Genomic DNA, 24,953 nt, shown 5'->3' with positions numbered 1-24,953 from the left:
AGCATTTATACATATGTCACAGGAGCTAAGGAGACAGTTTTTGAACAAAAAACCCAAAATGTTCAGTTTACTATAAAAAACAACAACAACACATCTTTGCCATTTTGTTCTTGACTCGAGCCACAAATGAATGCTGCGCACTCACTCCCGTTGACCCCCATTACCAGATATCTCTTATTCAATTAACCTTTCAAAGGTCGTCAGGTGTTCTTCCAGCCGGATCTTTGCCTAATGAAGCCGCGACGCCAGGTGGAATTAGCCCGAGACATCACCTCCTCACTGTACAGTACGCCAGCTATTCACGTTCCTCACTGTCACTGCTGCAGGAGCAATCAGCAGCGTGCAGCTCAGATTGGTTGTGATGTTAAGATGCGTTTACTTCCCTGCAGCTGGGCTTACACATGCAGACTGTGACAGCTCTACACATCCATAGCGTGTTTCCATAGCGTGCGTCTGCTCCGTGTTTAGGCCAATTTTTTTCTCCTCTTCCACGCCTACTCAAATGCTCCCGATTCCCAATTTAGCCCGAGTGTCTTTCCCTCGCCCACATTCCCATTCCGACCCCCCAACCCAACCCCCCCGTCGCTACAACGCTCCAACGCATCAAGCCGCTCGCCTCCCCGTGATGTCTGCGGGGCGGAAACTGGAGCCCCGCGGATTATGAGCGCGTCATATTGGCAGAATGTATTAGCGTCACGCCGATCGCCGTCACATTTACCCTCGCTGGTCGATCATCAAGATAGATGGCTCAAATAGATAATAGCCTGCAACGGCGCCCGCAACTATTTTCTGCTCAGTGGACAGAGAGGAACGAATAGGGATGAAGGGAGGGAAGAAAGTAAGCTCTACTGATGTTGTGACAGGAATAAAATGCTACTCTCGGCACAACTAAAATCAGATTGGGTAAGATAAAAAAATAAAAAATAAAAAAAGAAGAAGAAGTCTATATTATTGCAGACGTTTTGGATGCAGGCTACGAGCTAGGGTGGCAGAAATACGGAGGGAGAGGCACACTTGTCATCCCAATAAAACCGCTCTCTGGGGCTGCTGAGGAAAGCAGCACGGAAGAGACCCTACAGCCTGTGAAGGTTTTGGAGGAGAGGGGTCGTAACTGCGTTTTGTGCAAGACATGAGGCGAGACAAATGGAACAGATGGAAAAGTACGAACAACGCTCCCTATATCACGGCGGCTTGTAGGCATCTCAAGTGTTTGCAGATGAATCTCCTTCCTCGTCTGTCAGCGCACAGAGTCACAAACAATCAATCAGTGCATTGGTGCATCGAGACTAGCAGCTCTTAATGTAAAAATCCAGACTTCTGGAACATGGCTGCAATGTTGTACGGTATATGTGTCGAAGTTAACGGGCAGCTGACATGGATGTGTCTCAACTGAACAGCGTTACAAGATGGCGGCCAATTTGCTCCAGTTGAAATGCATCTGTCAAAACCTCGTGCTTCCCCAGAGTCCTTGGATTTGTCCAAAATCACTCACCACTCCCGATCTGCCCGTCCAGGTTTAGAGAAGCGGACAGCAAAGGTCTGAGGCGCCGGCGCCTGTCGAAGCGGGCGCGTACAAATCAATTTTCTAAAAGAACAGACCCAATCCGACGAAGCGCAGTACAGCCGGACCCGAGCTGGATGGACGTGAGCTTCACAGAGCCGATGGAAAAAATGCAGAATGTGGACGAAGACCTGACGTGCTATCGGTTCGATCAACTGACAGATGGCTGTGGTGGGAAAGAGGAGGAGGAAGATGAAGAGGAGCTGGAAGACAAACAAGAACACATAGATGAGATAAGAACAACAAAAAAAAGGAGAACGAGAATAAGAACTGGCACAAAACGAACGAGAATAAAAAGACGAACTGGAAGAAGCAGAACAACAAGAAAGGTGGTATGATAGGAAACAACAAAAAAGACCAAGAAGAAGAATAAAGACAAGTACAACAGGAAGTTAGACAACAAATAGAGAACTTGAAGATTTAGAACAACAATAACAACAAAAAGAAAAACAAGATAAATAAGAACAAAAAGAACCAAAAAAAACAAGAACTATAACAAAGTGAAAAACTATAACAAGAAGAACTTGGAAAAGGGGGAAGAAAAACAAGACAACAATGTGAGGAACAAGAAGACAAACAAAAAGGAAAAGAACAACAAGATCTAGACAAAGAAGAAGAACTGGAACAAAAACAAGAAGCAGATGAACAAGAAAAAAGAACTAGTACAACAACAGAAGAACTATAAGAAAAGAAGAGGAAAAACAAGACAAACCTGAACAAGTACATGAAAAAATCAAAAAAACATAAGAACAAGAACTAGCACAAGAATGAGAGGAACAAGAACCCAAGAATAAAAAGAAGAACAGGAAGAAGAAGAACAACAAAGAGACAACAAAAAAGACCAAGAAGAACAAAGTCAAGAGGAACAGGAAGTTAAACAACAAATAAAGAACAACAACAATAAGAACAAAAAGAAGAACAAAATGAACAAGAAAAAATAGTACAAATAGTACAAACTACTAGAACAATGGGAGGAACAAGAAGACAAACAAAAAGGAAAGGAACGATAAGATCTAGACAAACAAGAAGAACTGGAACAAAAACCAGAAACAGATGAACGAGGAAAAAGAACTAGCACAACAACAAAAGAATAAGAAAGGAAAAACAAGACAAGAAGTAGAAGAACAACGGGAGCAACAAGAAGACAAACACAAAGGACAAGAACAAGATCTAGATGAACAGAAAGAATGAAAGAGAAACAAGAAGCAGGTGAATAAGAACATGGCAACAAGAACAAGGTCTGAGGAGTGAAAGGAAGAATTTAAAGAAGAATCTGGAGAATCATCAACACTCAAGACTGAGAAAAAATAGTGGTGAAAAATATATGGTAACAGACCTCGTTCATCATGGAATGTGGTTAAAAGAATAAATTAATGTTATAAAATGCAAACGAGATTTTTATTTTATTTTATTTTCAGAAATGATCACACAAAGAGTCATGTCAGAGCGTCTGAGCTGCTTTTTTTTGGTGTCGGTGGAAAAGGCCCGTGGGCGTCCCATGACCTGCAAATCTGACTGTAACGAATCTGACCAATTGCTTTGCTGCCCAGTGCTCTTCCTCGGAGGGTTTGGACTGCGATGGGACGCTTACGCACCTCCGTATGCGACACTGCTCGACAGCGAACAGCAGCACCGTGACGCCTATTTGCATACAGCCGTCTCGTCTAAGTTCTTGCCAGAAGCCACAGCAAATAACAAAAGTTGAGAAATGTAGACAATAGTTTATGGTTAACTGTGCCAGGGAGTGTTTCATCACCTGAAGCTGCGCCATCTAATAAAGCCTAGAAGCGCTTACAGTGTGAGACTGGGACAAGCAGGGAGGAGCTCGGAAACAATAGAAAATAAAGTGCAGCGTTACTATCTGCCTCTTCCAGTGGCTCAGCCTCAGACACTGAGGGATGATGAGGGCTGACTGCAAACATTCATGCTGTGAATTACAAGATTAAACTGTTTATTTGGTAAAAAAAAAATACAAAAATGGATTCATTCTGTTTTTCTTAATCTCCCAAGAATGCACCCGCTGATCATTTTTGTCACCAGTCGGCTGATTAATGATTAATCACTGCGAAGAGGTAGTGAAAAATGGACCAAAATTGAAAGGTAGCACAATCAGGTTGCTTCGTTTGTCCAACTAATAGTTAAAAAAAAAAAAAAAAACATATTTTTTCATCTCTACACAATCCCAGCGGAAGTCGCCACCTTTAGAAATGAAATTTTTGTCAATCGACTTATCAATTAATTTAATTTGGATTAGAATCTCTAGAATATTAACACTGATACAATTATCTTCCCATTCATCCGTCCAGTATAATCCAAAATCTGGAATCCAATCGCGACCTCACAGAGGATCTGCCCTAACCTTAACCCTAACCCTCCTACCGAAGCACTCGCAGACATATCCCTAACCCTAACCTCCTTATCACTGACCCTAACCCACTTATAACCTACTTGTCCCTAACCATAACCCCACATTTGTTCATTTGCTTTGGGTTTTTTGTTTCTCTAGACAAGGACTTACAAGTTATATTACAACTCAAGTCCTACAAACAAAGTCCTTGTCTATTGGTTTGATTAGTGGTGGACAAACAGGCTTGTAGATCCATCACCGCCCCCTACTGGACTGGAGTATGGATCGGTTGTATGTCTGCGAAGGTTCTCAGTCATCCAGGTCGTCGTATATATATAAAAAAAAACATAAAAGAAAGGCAACTGGACCCGTAGACTTGCCCTGTATTTCTAAAAGTTAAAGGTTTCCATACTCCACAGCCTCTCTAACATAATATTTCCCTCCCTCATGTCCTTCTCAAGCACCTCTCACCATTTCAGATGGTCCCAGAGGGCAGACGAGAGTCAGGGGAGAATTTTGTCACAGTCTCAGACGACACATGTCGAAGCCATCACGTCAGTTTAAAAGATGACAAAGGACCGGGTGAGGTACAACACATGCAGTAACCAAAACCTTTTCAGAGCCGATCAACATAGAAACAAACGATGACGGCAAGCAGGTGACTGAACGTACGCATTCTATGTGTGAACATCACAGAACATAAAGCAACATGTATTTGTCTGTTCTCAAAACCAAAAGGTAATATTTATGTTGTCATCTGTACATCTGCTTTAATTCATCCTTTCAAATCTCAGGTTCCCTCGAGCTGAATCTCGAGAGAAACTGGGTTATGCAGCAAGACAACGACCCCAAGCACAGAGTCATTCAACAAACACAACTGAAGCTGTTCTGTACCGAGGAATGTGCTAAAATCCCTCTCAGCCGCTGTAGACGACTGGTCAGCAGTTACCAGAAACACTGATGTAAAGGCTGCTGTAAGGACGTCGCACCACATACTGGAAATGAGGGTTCACATCCTTTTGCAAGTGTATCATTGCTGTTTTATTTGTATGATCGGGTTCTCTTTGTCTACTTTCAGGACCGATGTGAAAATCCACCGATACATAGTTAGATAGATGCTTTATTCATTCCCTTATTCATCAGAAACTTGGGAATTTTATGATGTTTTGAGCCATTTTTATTCATAAATGTAGGAAATTCTGAAGGGTGCAAAACTTAACATGACACAAACACAAATAGAATTTCTGCAACGTTTAACTGAAGGAAACATCATCCACCACTTTGGTTTTCGACCACCAAATCCACCGTGCCCATAGCGTAGAAGCGGAGCATCCGGTGAGCCCAGATGGAGCGCCACTGTTAATGGTATTTTCTTTTCAAATAGAGAGCAGTGATGGCAGGAACAGCTAGATCTGTTCGTACACTAGCCATGTTTTTATGTTCTGCTTCTTTCATTTCAGGCAATATTTGGGGTTACCTCGGCAACCAGAGCCTGGCACGTCCAGTAGAGACCAACTCTCATCTACAGAGATATGAGCATGATTCAAAATCATGGATCAGATGTAATCTCATGAGCTGTAAATCTTTTCTTTTCATCGTTTTGGGAATTCATCCTATCTTTTATCAAAAAAAAAAAAAAATATATATGGTTAAGCAAGGTATCATCTCACCATTCTCGTGCAGGCTTTATCTGATGCTGTAACATCTGGTCCACTGGTCCTGGGTCACACATCTAGATTCAATGTCTCATCTCAAATAAGCTTGTGTGCGATTCAAGTTACTAACCGAAATCCCTTTTATACGCCACATAATCCTGTTTTTTTTAAGCAAATAAGACTTGATTTCCCTCGTGGTTTCACATCCAGCATTTTACAATACAGTACAATTCATTATAAATACATGAAGCGAAGCGCAGAGCCGTTCCCGTAGCCCAAACCAATTCTACACAAACAAATCTGCAAACAAACCAACCAAACAAACACAAATGTATTTTCATGATTCACACAGAAACAACATTTACCCGCAAGGGTGTGTGCACGCTCTGTTTTTGTGCCCTGGATGTGAGAGTAATTCTATCTGATAAACTGCTGATTTCTACCAGAGATGTCACTGAATCAGAGATCACGTATCTGAGACACAGATATTGGTGTAAAATCTGGATCCAGTCTTTCAGGGAAGTTCTTCGAATTAGACTAAATTTGTTCTCCAAGTTCATGAATGTACGACTTTGATCCTCCAAAAGTTGAAGATGTCAATTTTCATTATGATTTAGGGAACAGCTTGTCCCATTAGGTGGAAAAAAGAAAAAAAAATGAAATGTTACAAAAGATCGTAACTGCTTTTCCCTTGTGTACTTGTCCATATGACCATGCTGCATTGTTGTTATAATATTGTGAAATCTGGAGGCTTAAATGAGCCCACTTGTGGTTTCTGCATCTTCCTGCACTGCAAATTATATATTGCCATTGTTAAATGGTTGAAAAGAAATAAAGAGCCTCCAGAGTTGTGTAACATCCACGTCCTCATTGTCTCTACCATGCCATTTTGAAGCCACGGGCTTTTAAAGTGCGTCTTCTGTGGTGAAAACACCAACAGTTTTATGATGCTCGACTTCCACATCTGCCGCATCCAACAATCAGGGAATCAAACCCCAGCATGTTGTCCTAGAGAATCAGCACGCACAATATAAAAGAAGACCCTGAACAGACACATTGAAAAGCCAACTTTAACATCATTAGTTACACCAAGGGAGTTTTTCCTCGCCACCGTCGCCCTCAGGCTGCTCTGGAGGTTGCAGGCTGTTTTTTGTAAAGCCTCTTCAGATAATTTGTATTGGTATTGGCACTATATAAATAAAACTGAATTTAATTGAATTGAATGCTATTAAATCAATTTTGCGGTGTGAGAAAAGGGATGGGAATCCTCAGTTAGGTCAGTTTACTGGTCACAGCCTGAAGAAGCCACAGTTTTAGACTTATTCAACTCCATGTTGCTTAGATTACGTGTAGGACGACTGTTACTCTTCTGTCCATCATCAAATAAAGCCGCACCCAAATAATTTGATTGGCCCGGTAGATATTTGCTGGAGCATTATCAGTTCTCAATGGAAAGACTCAAGACTCATTTTGTATGCGGGGAAAGTCACAGCACCAGTACAACTCATCCCTTAATAAAGTTTTAATACCAACTGTAGAAATATTTAATAATATTAAGAGCCCATCCTTCATATGGATGTTTATGGATATGAAGAATTCAAGCGCTGAGCAAACACATGCATTAATCAATCTGTTTGCTGGAGGGGGATAATCCTCAAACTAATCACAACCTTTTTTCAATTTAAACTCCAAAGACGACGTGTACGACTACTGTCCCTCTTCTGTCCATCACTACACAAACCCCCTCCTGAACAATTTGTTTGGCCTCATTCCAGCAGTATATACAGAGTGTAGAAGCTTTCTGCTATTACAAAGAACAAATAGTGGACTACAAAAATGGAAAAACTGAAGTATGCATTTAGCTGTAAACTCCTGGCAATTTAATATGTTGCTAAGGCTATGACTCTTCAAAGACTGATTCTTCTGCAGATGATAAGGTTTTTTCTAAAAACGCATTTGTGACACATAAAAACAAATTTGTTCCCAAACCTTTCCATAGTAGCACAATTGTTTCTTGCAACATTAAGAATAAAGCAAATATGAAGAAGGTGTGGAGGTTTTACCGGAACTGGATGTCCAAAGCAGAAATACCTTGAAAATAAGTTCCTCTGTTATCTAAGTACCATTAAATCTACAACATCTCTAACAAATACAATACATACAGCACATATCACCGTTATTAACACTACAAACAGCTGTAAGAACTGATAAATTTGCTGAGGTGATGAGCTGAGACTTCAAAGTTTCACATTAGCCCACGACTTGCTTCCTGAAACCATAAATATAATTTGTGATGGCAGCTTGCACCAACGTTGACAATCAGCTACATGAGGCTCCGGTCCGATGCGCTCACTCATTCCCACAGAAGTGGTTTTTTTTTGAGATGGTCGGTTATCGCCTGTAGGTGGCGCAGATGTGCTCCGAGACGAGTTCAAATCTAATCCTGAAGTGGGGAGTTGATGAAGCTATGTGAAGCAATAATAAATTATTTTAACTTCATCCCGTTTTCACTCTCAGTTCCCTTCTGGCCAGTAAGGCAGAAAAATATATTTGGTTTAAGGCGTCGATGGACAAAAAGACTTTAATATAAACAACACACATTCTCTGTAACACACACGCACACAAAGCCAAAAAAAAGCTGCATGTCAACTGTGGATAAACCGCATGAAAACATCAGGAGCTACAAAACTTTATTGACAAAGCGGTTCTGCTGTCAAATCTGATGGAAATAGCACAGAAGAAGAAAGAGAAGGAGGAGGAAAATGGGTCAGGAGGAGATGAAGGAGGAGAAGAACTACTGTGGAGGGAAAGTGAAGAAGGAAAAGATGGAAGAGTGAGATGTCAGAGTTTCATTCTGTCTGCGTTACAGCGGTACGTGACAAAATGACAATAAGGCTTGAACTGATTTGATCCGAACTGGAGAAGAAGAAGAAGAAGAAGAAGAAGAACGAGGAGGAGGAGGAGTTAGAGGAGGGAAAGAAGGAAGAGAAGAAAATAAGGAGAATAGAAAGAAAAGGAAGGAAAAGGAGAACAAGAACGATGAGGAAGAAGAAGGAAGATGAAGAAGGAGAATACAAAGGAAGTAGGTGGAGGAAATGGTGGAAGGATGAATAGAAAGAGGACAGGAAGTAAAATGAGGAGAGGGAGAAGGAGCTGAAGGAGCCGGGGGTCAAGAACCCAGCACGAATCTATGATCTTGTCCATTGATAACGTCTGTGATCATTTGAAGAAGCTGAGTTATTGAGAGTAATGAAAGTGAAAGCTGATGGACTCCGTCCTCTCCAGCTCTTCGCTTCTGCAGAGGAGCATAAACGAGAACACGTCTCCGGCAGACTGCCCACATTAGCAGACCTGGGGTCATTACCAGCACTTTACGTCCAGCGACTGTCAGCTGGAGAAATAAATGGGAACAGCAGCTAGCGAGAAAAATGTGACACAATTAAGCTGATTTATAACAGAGAGGCAACCCGTGTCTCCTTTCTCCGCTTCATCCTGAACATTCATCCTCCACACAAGCTTCTGGAGGCAGCGGCAAAGACGCTCGACAAAAACATAAAGTGATGCTTTACTTTTTATCTGCCCCTCTTATTTTTCATTATTATCATTTTTTTTTCTTCCTCCATCTTCGAGCCTCTCCTATATCCCCGATTTATATGCAGGACAGAGCTTCTAACCATTGCCTGTCATCCAATATCCTCCGTTTTCTTTCTCACACGTCTCTCTGTGTTAAATTTAAGGTACAAGATGGAGGCACTTTTTTTTCTTTTTTTTCTTTTTTAGAAAAACACCACCTTATCCACACATGTCCGTGTGTGTTAGCAGACTGTGGACAGCTCGCAACAGATAAAGGTCAGATGCACCCAGAGGCCAAAGCAGGTCAGTGAAACTCTGAAGAGGATGAAAAGATGGTCTGAGTTTGGCCTAGAAAGATTAGAAATAAATGCATTTTCATTCTGAATTCTGCCGTCGAGTGTAAATGGACGTACGCATAAGAAGTGATTAGCAGCGATGTGGTGGAAAGGGGCAATTTAATGTTAGTGAAAGTTGTTGCAACGTGAGGTGAAAAAAACATTAAGGGTGAAGAGTGAAGTGGAACAATCTCAACTTTGAGTTGATAACTGAAGGCAGCTTGGAGGTTTGGGTGAAGCCCTATGTAACAGTGGCTTCGAAAACTGTCAGTTTGTTTACATACACGTGAAAAAATTCTAATTCGACTCTAACTGGACAATTTAAGTGCATGCAAACATGTTACTCCAACTAATATCTGAGTTCTTTGTATCCGATGAAGACACCCAGATAATGTGATTTTCCCTGGCATGTATACGCCTCAGTGAGAGTTAAACTAGACAACATGTATTGTGTGCAGGCTCCACAACTGGCTATGACCCCGAAACAAAAACATCCAAGTAAGCCGGTTGCAGAAGAAGAAGGTAAACAGAGTTGGTAGAAGGACCACCTGAGGGATAGCACACATCTGCACCATTAGTACATTATGTACGAGATTAAAAAGCTGCATTATCCATCTTGTGGTTGTGTGAAATGCCAGTCTGCCGCATGAATTACTCCAGTTGCTTAGTATACGATAATAGTGATATTTCAACCAGAAGGGGGCTGTATTAACCCGCTGAAAAGACACATATCACCACCTAGCGTGGAGGAGGAGGAGGACATGTTCCTGCCAGTTATTTGATTTTCTCCGCTGCATGTAAACTGGGATGTTGACCACATTCAGAAAGTAGAATTTCGAGCATAGCTCGATTAAGCTGTGCAATGTAACTAAGTATTTTTGTTTATAGTAGAAGAAGAACTAGCTCTGTCTATACAATATGTTTTAATGTTGTGCTTGTTTCACTTGGAAACATGTTGACTGCTTTTTGTTATCAATAACTTGATGACATTGTAGAAATTTATTTATGACAGTAATTGTTACCTAGCGGTAGATAGGTTACTTTGTCAAGGACCTCTGGTTTTGTCTCCAAAAGTGCCTTAATACTGATTCTTACAGGAGTCAATTTATTATCTGAAAAGATACAGGTTCACCAAACCGTCATCAAAGAACCACCGTGTGCACTTGAACACACCACAAAGACTACATTCAATGACCACGTAGTACATTACCCTTAACAGCAAGATGTGGCGGAAGTTTGTATTGACATTCAAAAGGAGAAATGGGAAAAGGTAGTTAGGAGGCTAGGAGGAGCTGCAAGCTGTTGTACAGGTTCATGCTGACCAGTTGGGTTAACGGTTAATTTGTTCCAGGTGATCGTGTTGGGGAAATTCAGGAATTCAACATTCAGATGAAGATGAAAACTAAGATGAACTGTCCGTGTGCACTCTAAGCTTTGTCATTTTATTTACTTTCATCAACAGCAATCAGCCTGGTCACCAAGACTGGACCAACTGGTGGCAACAGTGGCAGACACGCCAACAACTACACATGGACTACTAACTTATTGATCAATAAGAATGGATGTTGATTTAATTTGTGGTGAACTAAAGAGAAGCCGCGATAGTTCCTGGATATTAGTATATTTATATCAGTTCTAAAAGGCTGCTGAAAAGTTTGGGTTTTATTAGGAACATCAGTGTACTTGTAATTCCTCCAACCACAGGCAAGTATCTGGTCGTTGCAGACACTAGTCCAGTGAGCTTTAGCTGGTCACCACCCACGGATTTTCCTGTTTACACCCCAACCTCCCAAAACATGTTAATGAAACCTCAGTGAAGCTCAGACCTTAGCAGATATGTAACCGCTGCAGTCTCAGCGCTCCAAACCAAATTTCTTGAAAATGTTGTTTTGACTCATAAAAGAAGTCAAAAGGAAGGAACGTGGAGGATGAAAAGCAGCAGAGTCTCTGAATGTCAGAGCACACAGCAGCTCTGGGGAACACAGACATTCCTGAGTCAATATTACAGTCGGCTCGTCCTCACCTGGTGGCTCCGCGGCAACCGCATCAATCAGCCCTCTGATGTCGGCACCTTCTGCTCTGCAGCTTGCTCCCCCTGCCCTTCATCTCCTCCTCTCTTTCCATGCCCGTCTACCATCTCCTTCCCCCACGTCAACAAGTTTGATCAGGCTGACATGGGAAAACTGCTGTTTGGCTGCTGCTCCTCAGCACTCTGACAGATCCTTGACTCAGCCTCTTCTTCTCGTCTTTTGCTCCCCAGTCACTTATCATTCCTTTACGCTTCATCTGAAGCCACCACCGCCACCCGTTCCCTCTCTGACTCTCCTGGGGAGGCGGGGGGGGGGCCCCCGCCATGTCATCCAGTCTCACAGAACAAAGACAGAAGTTTGAGGCGCTCAAGGGCGACTGCTGTGTTGGAGATTCGAAACGCTCACTTCAGATTTAATCCTCTCAGCGATTTCTTGAGTGAGACAGCATGCTGAACGTGACAGGCTTCCTGTAGCTGGATTTTAAAAACGCAGGTATTTTTCCAAACTCCCAACATGTTTAAGAGTCTCTTGCTCTGACACAGATTCATGCAGAGTGAGAGTGAGGAGGGGAGGGTATCGTGTAAATCAATATAGATTAAAGATAGTAAAGACCTCCATTTTGCTCTGTTCCTGCCAACGTTCAGCAGCAGCATTAAATTTAAATCACAGATAAGTGTCTTCTTCCAAGAGATCATCGCAGTCATCTCGGAAAAGCCCAGGAGGTCGTTAAACAGCGCTCGGCATCTTCTTACCACCTGCATTAAACATACTGCGCCGATTGATTTTACATCCAGTTCCCAGACTGTTGGTGCCTTCAGATGGAGTTCGTGTTTACCACCTTCACTAGAAAAGTCCATATGGACAGCGCCCCACTTGTGGTTTTCACAAACTTGTAAGTTGAAAATCTGGATGACTTGTTTGCTGATGTTTTCAGAAAAGTTGGATGGTAATATATCATAATTTAGTGATATAAAGGACTATTTTAAATTTTACAACACGTCAAAGTGATGAAATTCCCAATGACCTCATCCTTTCATCATGTCTTCATCAAGGCATCAGATATCCAGATCTGGATACCTAATGTGCGATTATCACAAATTAATTCAATCTTTTTTAAATGTTCCATATTTTTCTTCTTCTCTTGGAATTTTTGAGCAGTTTTAAAGTTACAGGGTGAATTACTGCCCTCTACAGGCTAGAATTATTCACTACATCGCTACTTGAGATTCTGCTTGCTTTCCGCGAAGTAACATTTAATTTGAACCATGTCCCGATTTTCTAAACTAAGGTCATGCTGAGGTCATAATTACAGAACATGCCTTACAAAAGAGGTGTTAAAAATTTAACAATGTTGCCCTGACAATAAACGCAGAGGTTTCTGGACGGACTGGAAATTTAAAATTTCATGAAAAACCAACTAAGCATTGATCCTAAAAACACATCTGTGAATCTAAAGGTTATTAGTCTGTGGCATGAAATCACAAAAAAAAAAAAAGATAAGGTTGACATCGCTTCCTGGGTTTACGTGGACATTTGAATAATCACGTTTTTCGTACTTCTTTAATAATCAGTATAAAGATTCCTCAATCAGAACACACTGACCAGAAGGAGTTTTCAATCAGATGTCGAGGGCTGGTGTAAACCCTTGATAATCTGATCTCCTGTGAAATACATGTAAACACTTGATCTGCTGGTTTATGAATCCATTTTCATCAATAAAGTTCTATGAGAGGTCAGAATGAGTGATCTGGTTGTAGAAATGTTGTCCATGTGATGGTAACCTTCAGGATGTAAAATAAAATAAAATAAAAAAGGTCAGTGAAGTCTTTGTAGAAACAGATGTCAATGCGAATGCTCAAGAACTAGTTATATGCTGTCAATAAGCCAATGCCATATCAGTTCATTTCATTAATTTAAACCTTTTTTCTATTAAAATAAAATAAATTTTATCATTTCAATGATTAATTTTTGTCCGTACAGCTGAAAATCTTATGCGTGCGTCTTGAATGCGTACGTAAACACAGAACAAAAAACGAATTTAACAAATATGCGCCGTCTCATTGCTTCCCTCTTCGCAGCTGCTTCTGTATTTTTAAACCACTGCATCAACATCCTGCCTCCTTCCCATCACGGTCTCCATCTCTTCCTCTCTGACCAGCAGCAGCCTCTATAACTCCATCAATAGCTCTCTTTCACGCTGCCCCAGATGCCAGCGGCAGGGAGCCAGGACAGATCAACCGCACAGGCAACAAACAAGAGCTGCTGCCAGACGCAACCAACACCGAACACTCAATCTCCTCAGAAAACTCTGCCCTGGAAATATCTGCATTTCAAAGAGAGACTGAATATATTCCCGAAGGACTGCAGCATTTAAAACTCACTAATCTGCCGGGATGCGGTTACTCGACCGGACGGTCTATCTCGAAACATTCAACAGAACGCGCTTTACGGTGTTTCTTTAAAGTTTTTTTTTCTTTTTCCTTTCTTAAAGTAGCATAATTAAACTCTGTAAAGTCGTATTGATTTTATCTTGCAGACACATGCAGGCAAAAACACACTGAAGAAGACGAAGGGGGCAAACAGCAGCAGTTTTCCCAGCACGTCAGAGAAAGGCACTCAAGTTAGAAATACCTGCAACTACAGAATGGACGTAGAGAGAGGGGACATGCCTGGGAAGGAGGAATTGCCCATTCTCCGCCTCGATGCACCTGTTTACGGTCCTCTAGCGCACCGTCACTTTCTCTCTTATCTTCTTTACTCCTTCAACCTCTTCTTCTTCTTTCTTCCCCATTCAGTCCAGCGTGTCCTCTTGCTCCCTCGTGCTCTAGTTTTATTCCCTTCTTCTCAGAGCGTCCATGTCTCTGCTGTCGCGTGTCTGTGTGTGTGTGTGTGTGTGTGGAGCGTCTGGTCGGACGGGGATGCTGTTATGTGGCGAGAGCACGCTGGGTACGCAGAGGCGCTCCTAACCATGTCTTAGCATGGACACTGAATAAACTCATCTTTTATGGATGCACAGCCCTCCCCTCCCCGCTCCTCTTAAAGGGACTGCAACCCTTTCCCGCTGCCTTTGATCTCGCCAGCACCGGATCTGAGCCGTGCGTTAAAACACGTGTCCGTGGGAAGATGCTGGAGAGCGTGTCGGCGATGCGGCGTCGCCTCCGGGGGCTCGGCCCCGCCGCGTCTGCACCGGCCGGAGCCGGGGACCCGGGGAGGCGACCCCCGAACCGATCGCGGGACGAGGAGGAACCGGGACAGGTGAATGCAGATGCTTCCCACTCTAACTAATGGTGCGGATGAATTATGGATGCCAGCCAGCGCAGTGTGGCAAAGCAAAAAAAAAAAAACGATAGCGAGATCAAGAACTGATGAAACACTGCAGACACAGCTCCTCAGCTCTAAGTGTGTGTGTGTGTGTGTGCCTACAAAACAGTGATATTGTCAAAGTGAATTCTGCCCGGGCTCCGGCCGTAATTCAATCCAGTTGAAGTTGAAGGCCATGAATTAATGAGACGCAGCGTGTGTGTGTGTGTGTGTGTGTGTTCAGGGCCAGAGGAGCTGTATGTCATGCACACCGTGACACCTGATAATAACATCTCAGAGGAGGCGAGCGAAGAAAACGCGAGCTTGCAAAACAGCTTCTCTGGGAATAAAAAAAGAGACTTTAACAAAACTCCCTGGTAAAACAAATAAGTGGACGGCGTGCCGTGTTGGTTGCTCGGTGGCCTGAACTGACTTCCTGGTAAATAAAACATAGCGATAAATTAAAGATGGCACTTAGTGGGCCTTGGGAGGACGGACGGACGCTCTCGTGCTCGCCGTAGCGCCGTGCGCCCTTGGGCCACTCTGCCTCACGCTGCTGCACGACGTGCCACAGGTGGGTAATAGAGAAACGTATCAGTGTGACGTAGCCTCGGCCTTGATTTGCCTCGCAACGAATCTCGCCGAGCGACGCAGGCCGCACTCCTGTGTGCGGGGAGGAAATTAACACAAATGATAACGCTAAAGCGAGAAACGAATCGCCCCCCGAGGAGAGAGGAATGGAACTGGAGATGGGTGAGGGGGATGAAAGGCAGGGAGTGGAAAGTTTACCGGCATTATGTTTTGAACTAATAAACGCTGGATCTAAATATAAATGCAAAGCAGTAATTACGTAAAAGGAGGAGCACGGGTGTTAATGAAACACTGGAGGGGAAAGAGCCATGTAAGAAACGGTATTTCTGGCATGACTTCACCAACTGCCGAAGCGTGTAGGGGAGGAGCACAAGGAAACACACTGGAAACGGAAAATGTCTGAGCCTTTAAGAATTGTCCACATTTCTCCTTTTCTGTTTTAACAAGGCAAATATGAATCGGTCCCAGACACATCCTGATTAAACACAGTCCTCCCCTGCACTCAGAGCTCCTGCAGCAGTGGGGTCGCCCACCTTGAGCTAAGGATAGTACACCAAACAGCTGAATGAAGGAATGAGGACGTCTCCTGAGTGTGACGGTTTAGTTGGGACGGGTGACCCAAGGACTGAACACACAAAAACTGAGGGCATTCTGCAAAAAAAAAACAAAACAAAAAAACAAAACAAAACAAAACAAAACAAAGCAGTTTAATAAAACGACCCTGCAATAAATCCTTACCCTTATTAAATCCACAGATATCAGTTTCCGTACTCAGCTCTGTTTAAATGTGTGACTTTCCCCTTCAGGCTATCATCGAATTAGGGCTGCCACCCAAACGCTGATTAATTAAATCATCAATCAAAAAGCCCCACAGTCAAAACCTCATTTTGTCAGTCAGCATAGCAGCACGATGGAAACCTGGGTTAAAACTTATTGTCTGGCTTCAAAATGCCTTAAATGTATTGTAAATAGGGACTTTTGTACTGAACAAAAAGCAAACGGAGACACGCAATCAACTTTCAGGGTACAGGTCGATGCAAACCCACTTCAAAAAACTACTGTCAATGTAGGGCCGGACGATTATGGCTAAAATGTGAGGGAAAATATCTGTATTTTTATTCCACTCAACCAGTTTTCAGTGCAAAATAAAACTTTAAATTAGAATAAATGCTGAATAATGAAAACAAAATGATTGCCTGGGTTGCCGATGGACACGGACGTGGATTTAGTGAAGCAGCGTTATCTTCGGCCTACGTGTATTCCTCATACTTTGGAGTGTGATGTTTTTTTTTTTTTAGATGATTGAACAGATTAGTTGTGTTACCCTGCGGGTCAGACACAACTCTGCTGCGCTCTTTGTATATAACTTGTTCCTATTTTACGTCACTCACCCTCTCGTCAGGACACCGGGTGACTTGAGGCTGGCTGCCGCTCCAAAGTACACTCGCTTGTAATGAAGCCTTAACCGTGCCTTCGCCCCCTGGTGGTTGGCTGACTACTGGAAGAGAAACTGCTTGATTAGATGTAAATGTCACCAATGATCAGATTCATTTAATGGTGGCAGCCAAAATCATGATCACGATTAAAATTTGTTTAATTGTGCAGCCCTACGTCAACAGAGACAGTCTGTGATGTCTAACGTGTCTGGACTAAAAAGTTGCGCCAGAAAGACCACAGCGAACGATGGTACATAAAGCAATAACTCTTCCTACCTGCAGGTGGCAGTAGTCTGTATTTATAATTCAACAGAGGAAACAGGAAGAGCCACTACTGGTTGGGAACATAGACATCCACACATAGAAGCTGCATTCAGGCTTGTCAGACATGTCAACGCGGCCGCCATCTTGGGCAGGGGTTCTGACCAGTGGTAATATCTTATTACTAGCTTATGTACGGATAAGAAAACAAAAGATTTTTTTAGTAAGATATCAGTAACACTCTATGTAACTGTACTAAGTAGGCCATGTTGTTTCTAAATCCTCATCAGTTTCATATACACATATAACATTAACGTTATTAACTACTAATGTAAGTTATACGACTGAATTGTAGCAACATTAGCAGAACCCAGCGTTGGTCCGATGGAGTTGTTTTGTCCTTCAAATGTAAAGTGTGTTATAAATAAAATCAATTAAAATCTATTATTATTATTATTAAATTGTTTTATTTCTCACACATCCTTCCTGTAACTGTATCTTGTTTTATTTAGATTATTATATTTTTATTATTATTACATGTGTATCTGTTTTGACAAATACCTAGAAGCTTTTCAATAGTGTTGCACATCGTCTGCATTTTTAATTTCACCAATCTATATTGTATCATAAATATATGTCTGACATTTAAAAATTCAGTGAGTTGATGATGATTTTAATCGTTGTTAGACCTCTTCCTCCGTTGACTAATGCAGCATCTATGTGTATATCTATGAGTTAGGAAACTAGGATGAGCTATATTAGCTTGAAAGATAGGACAAGCTACTATTAGCTGGGCAGCTAAAAGGCAGACAACGCCTCTCCTTAATCAATCAACAGTTCATCATGCTTTTTGTGGAAATATTTGTAGATTTGAAGATTTCAGAGGTGGAACTAGAGGCAACAATATAGGACACGGTGACAAAGCTAAAGCCACAGATGCTCAACAATGGCGTGACCCCGAAAAAATGCAGACAGCTGAGACCTGCAGTAATGGTCTAATTGGATCCAGAATCAAATCAGAGATACGTGTGGACGCTTTTAGGTATAAGCTTTGCAGGGACGGTTGTATTTGAAAAACTAAAGGGAAGAGAGGATTTAAGGAGCATGTTAAGAGATTGATGAGCTTTCTTGTTCAGTGACAGTAATTTAATCCACAGCTTGATAGTTTTCATTATTTTAACAATTCAGAATGAAAGGATTTGATCTCCTGCTGCATATCGATATAACGTCTTACTGAATTAACTTGCCACTAAAGCTCACATGCTAACAGTCTGCTAAAACACTGCACTGACACTGACAGAGGATGAAAGAACCGAACAGCGGCTTTAAATGAGCCACCGTCCGTCTGGATCCTCTGCCTCTAAACACCTTTTCTTTGTCATTGGTTTGAATTTTAATTGAGTTGCTCCATTTTTAGATTTTGCTGCAACCCGGCAGACATACACTTTGATCTTTGCCTGAATGGGAATTATCAAGTGAGAAGTGGGTCAGGTAAACACCCCATCATGTTGTTTTTGTGGAGTTCTGAGAGTCAGGTTTGAAAGACTCCGCAGGACGTCCTTGACAACGCGACAAATAAAAGACAAGGTGGCAGCATGCAGCCACGGTAAAACAGGAGGAGTTTGTACAGACTATATAACGACAGAAACAACACTCTCATACAAATGTGCCAACAACTTTGAATAATCTGCTGAAAACGCCTAAGACTTTACTGAGTAGAAGTAGATGGCCGACACATCTACAGTGTTGCACATGGATTCTAGTAAGATCTTTGGTTTGTGTTTACTCATCTTTGTTGTTTTGCTTTGGATTTTTGGTTAAAGTACTCCAGAGAAAACACTGACAATATGTACCCTCTACATGACCTACCATATTCATTTGGTGACTCGCTGACAGGTTTCCTCTCCCCATTGGAAGCCCTATTATTTCAGTTTGGCGGCAGCAGCAGACCAACAGTAACCACCTGCCACAGTCTATGTTCGATTTTTTTGTCCACATAAAATTTTATAAGCAGTCTAATTGTGCTGTCGAAGACATCACATCCACAGATTGTGTTCCAGTCGGGACAATCGCGTGGGAGCGAATCAGAAACCGACACTGAGCAGAGTGATACAATGCTTCGGGCACTCATAAACATTAAGGCAAAAAACACAATAGCAGACCACATTTCAGAATATTATTTAGATCTGTCCAAGGACACAAACAAAGCATTTCCAGTAATTGCCACGAGTTCCCAGCAGTCTGAAGCTGCTAGCATTAGCCGCCAAGTTCTCTAACAAGCCTCCTGTGGTAACGTTGAGTTCAAACTCCCACAGCAGTCAACGCTCTGCCTGCCTTCTCAGCTCTGGGACTTTTCTCTGATAACAATCGGTTTGTAAGTCTCTTTCTTCTAATTCATTTCCATTCGCCAGTACCAGAGTCCAACATGAGCAGCAGAACAAAATCATCATCTGTGCAGTGTTTATATATGGAAGAGACAAGAATCCAGCTGCCAATTTGAAAATAAATACGAACCACATTAAATTTTGTTATTTTGACTACATTTACATCTACATCTACAGTGAGTCTCTGGTCATCTATTCATCTCTTTATAGCAGAGAGTTGGCCACTAGTGGATGTTCCAGGCTGTGGTTGCCTAGGAAACCAGGTCAAACAAGCAAAACATAAAAATACTGCTGGTGTATGGACGGAGCTAGCTAGAAAATGCTATTGATGGTAGTTCACCTGACGCTCCAAGCTGCTATCAGCATGGGAAATCTGGTGGCAGGAACCTAAGTGCTGGACAATGTTTCCTGAAGGTCAACATTTGGGGAATTGTGTATTTGAGTCATAAGTCAATCAACTGCATCAGTCGCTCCCTTTGGTCACATCAATTTCGATTAGTTCAACTTGATATTTCACATATTCAACATTTTCACGTATCATTACTTCTCAAAAATGTCATTAATATAAATGAGTCATTTACAATTACCTCGTACTCTTCAGACTTAACAAGTTTGTTTATAAAGTAACAGACTCTGGAGGAAGTGAACACGCTGGGCGCTCATTCTGGAAGTGGAACAGCAGCATATTTGATCATGTCCATGAAATGCATTCTGGGATTCTTGGCTGTACCAAGTCCACACAAGTTACCTCCTGATGTGCCCTCGATAAAACGAGCGGGGCAAGAACACGTCCGGTTATACGTGGTCAGGTGGGACTTTAAACTGGAACAGAACATGGACAGAGAATGATGACATTTCACAAGAACAGACACAAATTTATAGACACACAAAAATCATCTCTAAGAAAAGAAATCCGTACAGCATTTTAATTTTCTGTGCATTGCTTCCTTTTTCTCCAAAACAATAAGCTGAATCAAATGGGGCGCCGTTTGTAAAGTTGCGCATGTTGAAATGAGTACCCAATTTTTCCTACGTTTAGTCACTTTGTTATCACATTTACTAAATGTTAAATCTAAATGTTAAAGTTAAATCTAAATGTTAAATTTGGAATCTAAAGGTTAAATCTAAATCTAAATGTTAAATTTAAATGTAAATGTTAAATTTAAATGCAAATCTAAATGTTAAATGTTAAATATAAATATTTGAAGATACTGACCAATTAATTCACTCACAAATGGGACCCTGGACATAAATGGACGTAAATCAACAACCATTTGGCCAATCATTACCAAACTGGCAGGATAGGTCCACATACAACAGCCATAACATTATGGTGAATTATTAGTGAATACCACTGATTATCTGGTAATCATCATATGCAAGTGACAGCAAGTGTCCTCAGAACTGATGCTAGAAGGTGAAAAATGATTGTACTTGATCAGACGGTACACTGAATTCAGACAATATTCAGAACACAAGTACAGACAAGAACAATATTGACACACAACCCTGCTAATACTTTAAAGGAGTGTCATCAAATGTTTATACACAGAATTAACTTAAACTTACTCTTCTTGTTGTCAACGCTACCACCGCTCCATTTGTGTTCACCTTAATAGCTTATTAAGATAACACTTAGAGTTAATTCTAATACACAAAAATATAAGAATGACCTTGGTTAACAAAAAAATAAGCATATTTTGCCTTTAAGGTAATTCATCTTAGTTACAATTCAATTTTTGCATTAGGGAAATCATCAACTGGATTTACCGGAAGGACAGTCCTTCTGTTGTGTCACAACAGAGCACAGGGACATGGAGGCTGAGTCTTTTAATTGACCTCAAGATAGACCACGAAAAAAGAACACATAACCATGGTGACCACACACAAACATGCCAACCACTGTGGCCTAAAAATGCCTTCAAAATGTTATGAAAAACAACAACTCACTAAAAGTGATGACGTATTTTCATCAAAATGTCTGAAATTAAATTAGCTTCATTAGCGTGAAGTCAGTTGATGTTTCTGTTTTATATGCAAGTGGATTTCGTGGGGGCGAAAAAAGCCATAATGTACGAGGTGACGCTTGTGGATGTGCACCTCCTGGATGCTGTGTACGTCCCCTACACAGCAGTATGAATTAATGCGCAGTCCATCCATCCCGCCTGTTTATTCAAGGCCACCGGGCCACTCAGAGCTATCCCAGCATGCACCAAGTAAAAGGCAAGAGGACAACAGTACACTCAGCTGAGCATATTTCTATTAGAGCACATTTCTATGTCTGCACTTCACCGGAGCTGCTCGCCTTTTTACTGCCAAAAGAAGCCATGGCAACAAGGTGAGACACCTAGTGGAAAACTGCAGACGTGTATTCATCAAATGAAAAGCTACTTAAAGTAGGGTGACGATCTTTTTGTCTGAGTGCAGCTGTAAATAAAGCAAATGTCTGCAGAGGTGGAACGAATACCAACAGCAGCTTTGTCCTTTTTCATGAACAAAGATGGCAGCCAGACAAGACATACTGTATCTGTAAGTTATTTTCGCGGTCAATACACTGCTCATTGTGCTCTTTCACGAACAGCGCCTATTAAAGTCCTCACCTTACAATAGTCTTGACATATGTCAACAAGAAGCAAAAGCCAGGTGTCAACACTGTTCACACCTTGTCTATGGACAGTAATGGGTCGGTAGAACACCATTCATCGGAAACAGGATCACAACCGCTTCCTCCAATCACAAGTGAGTATGTGGTTGTTACATTAAAAATAATTAAAAAAAAAATAAAAAATTAAAACTTTAAAAAAAGAGAGTTTCTTGAGATATTTCATCTAGGTTTGTTGGACTAGAGAGGAGTTGGGGTTTAAATAGGGACATCTGGTGTCTCCAGACCGTACCATTAAAGCACCACAGAAGAAGTTCTTTGGATGAATGGCTAAAACATCTTTGAGAAACTCTATAAATTCAGTTGCATACTAACATGCATGAGTTGTTGTTTTTTTTCTCTCTGATAGTTTAACCATGCTCCATATTAAAATCCAAATGGCGGTGCTATGAGCCCACGTTAGGCCAAGTCTTCACATTGTTTTGGTTGACTATTGTTTTGTTCAGTTTACTGTAATAACACCCCAAGAATCAAACCGGCCATGCCATTAAACTATTAGTCAGTCGCCATTAAAACATTATTTTAGCATTGCAGCTTCCTAAACATGGAGATTTCTGTTTCATTGTCTCCTTTTTCCTTATACACAAGCACCACAGCCAATGAGCACATTTAAATTGAAAAAAGTGCACTTCCTGGCCTTTTGACTTGTGTTGCCATCTAGTGGTTGTTGGTGGTATGAATGCTAAAAATAAAGGGTAAAAATAAGTTGTTATGGTCTGGTTAGCCTGCGGTAAATTTCGTCTAAATACAACGACATCCTCTCAAAACACTTTTACAAAGATGAGTAATTTAAATCAGTATCTTCCTCCACAGAGCCTGTGAGCTGACAACAACAATGTGAGCATGAACAATCGGGTAAACACACAAACTAACTAACAAACTCACCGTTAGCCACTGGATCAACTATTTGAACTCCGGTATCTTTGTTTATTTCTGGAACGAAAGCCCGTAGAAAAATCTGTTGAGTCAGGAAACGCTGAGCTCAAACTTTCACCGCCACCTTCTTTAAAACCAATAAATAAATAAACAACGGCGACACTTCGGAAGAACACTACGGAAGAGCATTAGGGCCACCCATGACAAAAAGAAAAAAAAGGGGGGAGGAGGTGGATTTTTTTTTTATCATGCACTTTGAGAAAAAAGTCGAAATTTCGAGGAAAAAAGTCGAAAGTAGACACTGAAACAGAACCGTATCTGTATGGTACCGCCTATACTCCGCGGAAGAATACTGGGGCTTAATTAATAATTGATTAAATTGAATTTCAAATTGTATTATGATTATTTTTCAGTTATTTCTCTGATATATTGTACTGTTGCATGTCAACAGTGACGTGGATATTGCCACACACTGTTGCTTGAGAATTTTAGAAATTTCCTTCAAAATGAATTTTTTGAAAATCGCATTTTAAAACCCAGCATCTTGTGTTTACAAGATTGTCAGTCATAATTGTCCTAATCCTTTTCATCAGTTTGAGCTACAGAAGCTCGTCTGTGGGATCAGACTGCAAGGGTCAGCCTTGGACAACTTTTAGGACCACCCTTATTAGAGTGTCTCAATCCTCTCAATCTCAATCCAATATAAACTTTGAGGACAAAATGTTCATTTGCTTCCTGATATATCCCACCCATTGACAGGTGCCATGACAACCAGATAATCGGTGGTATTCACTCCACCTGTCTGTAGTCATAATGTTATGGCTGACTGGTATATGTGGACGTGTCCTGTACTTGGTACTTGGAACAGTTAAACATGACACAAGTTAATTGGACTTAGGGTGTGAGAGGTGTGGCCACTCAAAAATTGATGCATTTTTCTGGTCTTAATTAAGGCGCCACCATCTGGACGGTTGCTTGCACATGATTTCATTGCCGTGTTAAAGTTCAAACTGGTGAGAACAAAAATGTCCCAGGGCTCATTGAACTATGTGAAGAGTACATTGTTTCATCCATCCAACGCCTAGTTCTCATTGAAGCCTTCCTGACTCGTCTCCTGGGTCTGTCTTTACCCTTTAATTCTACCTGTCCATCTCGGCCGTAATGGAGGAGAATTTGTTGCCATGGCAACGCCTCAGCCACTCAGGGTGGCTGCTGCTGCCGCTGATGATGATGAGGAGGAGGAGGAGGAGGAGGAGGAGGAGGAGGAAGAAGGGTTACCCGAGCATGCTGGTATTTGGGTACATACACACAAATGCAGAACAGATCAGCTCCCGTGCAGCCAGAGATTAGAAGATCTAAGATCTGAGCACAATAACCTGCAGCCTTTGATGTCGCGCAGCCAATCAGCTCCTAAATTTCTCTGTTTTTTTTTTTAAGTCAGTTTTAGCCACGTAAAGGCTTCATAATAATCCATTTATATTCAGTCTAACTCAAAAAATGTTTAAGTAACATCTGTTCTAACTTATCGCTGATTAAAGACTCAAGTGTTTAATTAAAGCACTTCTCTACATTTCAGATGCAATCGCTGACAGCAGTGGTGGAAAATCCAGTTGAGTGAATTTGGGTATATTGGGACGGTGTAAGGAAACATCATTTTACTTGGTGTGAAAGTAAACTGACATGACCTAATTCCATGTTACTCAGGTAATGTACAAAACAAGGAATTAGAGAAATGACTTCTGCTCCAGCTTTACGTGATACGGGTATACAATTGTGGATATAACACGGCGTACCAAAATGAACATCTATTGTTTTGAAGTTTTCTTTTAATTAGACTATTCCCTAATAACCATGACTGTGGGATAAATTAAGTGTGGCACTGGCGTATTTATGTATCTCATCAGTGGATTTTCACACAAGCCCTGAAAGTAGATGAAGAGAA

At 41.5% G+C, this 24,953-nt stretch overlaps 1 protein-coding gene across 9 annotated transcripts in view; it reads right to left on the bottom strand.

Annotated features, from left to right (window-relative positions):
• zgc:114120 (uncharacterized protein LOC619267 homolog) overlaps positions 1 to 14,462 on the bottom strand; it is a 91,760-nt gene extending 77,298 nt beyond the window's left edge. For 8 of the 9 annotated variants that reach the window (XM_047609073.1, XM_047609070.1, XM_047609074.1 and 5 more), the window contains exon 1: positions 14,171 to 14,462. In XM_047609073.1, coding sequence (XP_047465029.1) covers positions 14,171 to 14,192 — 22 coding nt within the window. In that variant the 5' untranslated portion in view covers positions 14,193 to 14,462. Of the gene's footprint in view, positions 1 to 14,132 lie in introns of all 9 variants that reach the window. The other variant, XM_047609075.1, reaches the window with a different exon arrangement.
• Positions 14,463 to 24,953: the final 10,491 nt, after the last annotated feature.

The sequence above is a fragment of the Mugil cephalus genome, chromosome 16, assembly GCF_022458985.1.
Source record: "Mugil cephalus isolate CIBA_MC_2020 chromosome 16, CIBA_Mcephalus_1.1, whole genome shotgun sequence".
NCBI classification, from domain to species: domain Eukaryota; kingdom Metazoa; phylum Chordata; class Actinopteri; order Mugiliformes; family Mugilidae; genus Mugil; species Mugil cephalus.
This window is presented reverse-complemented; position numbering and strand designations above follow the sequence as displayed.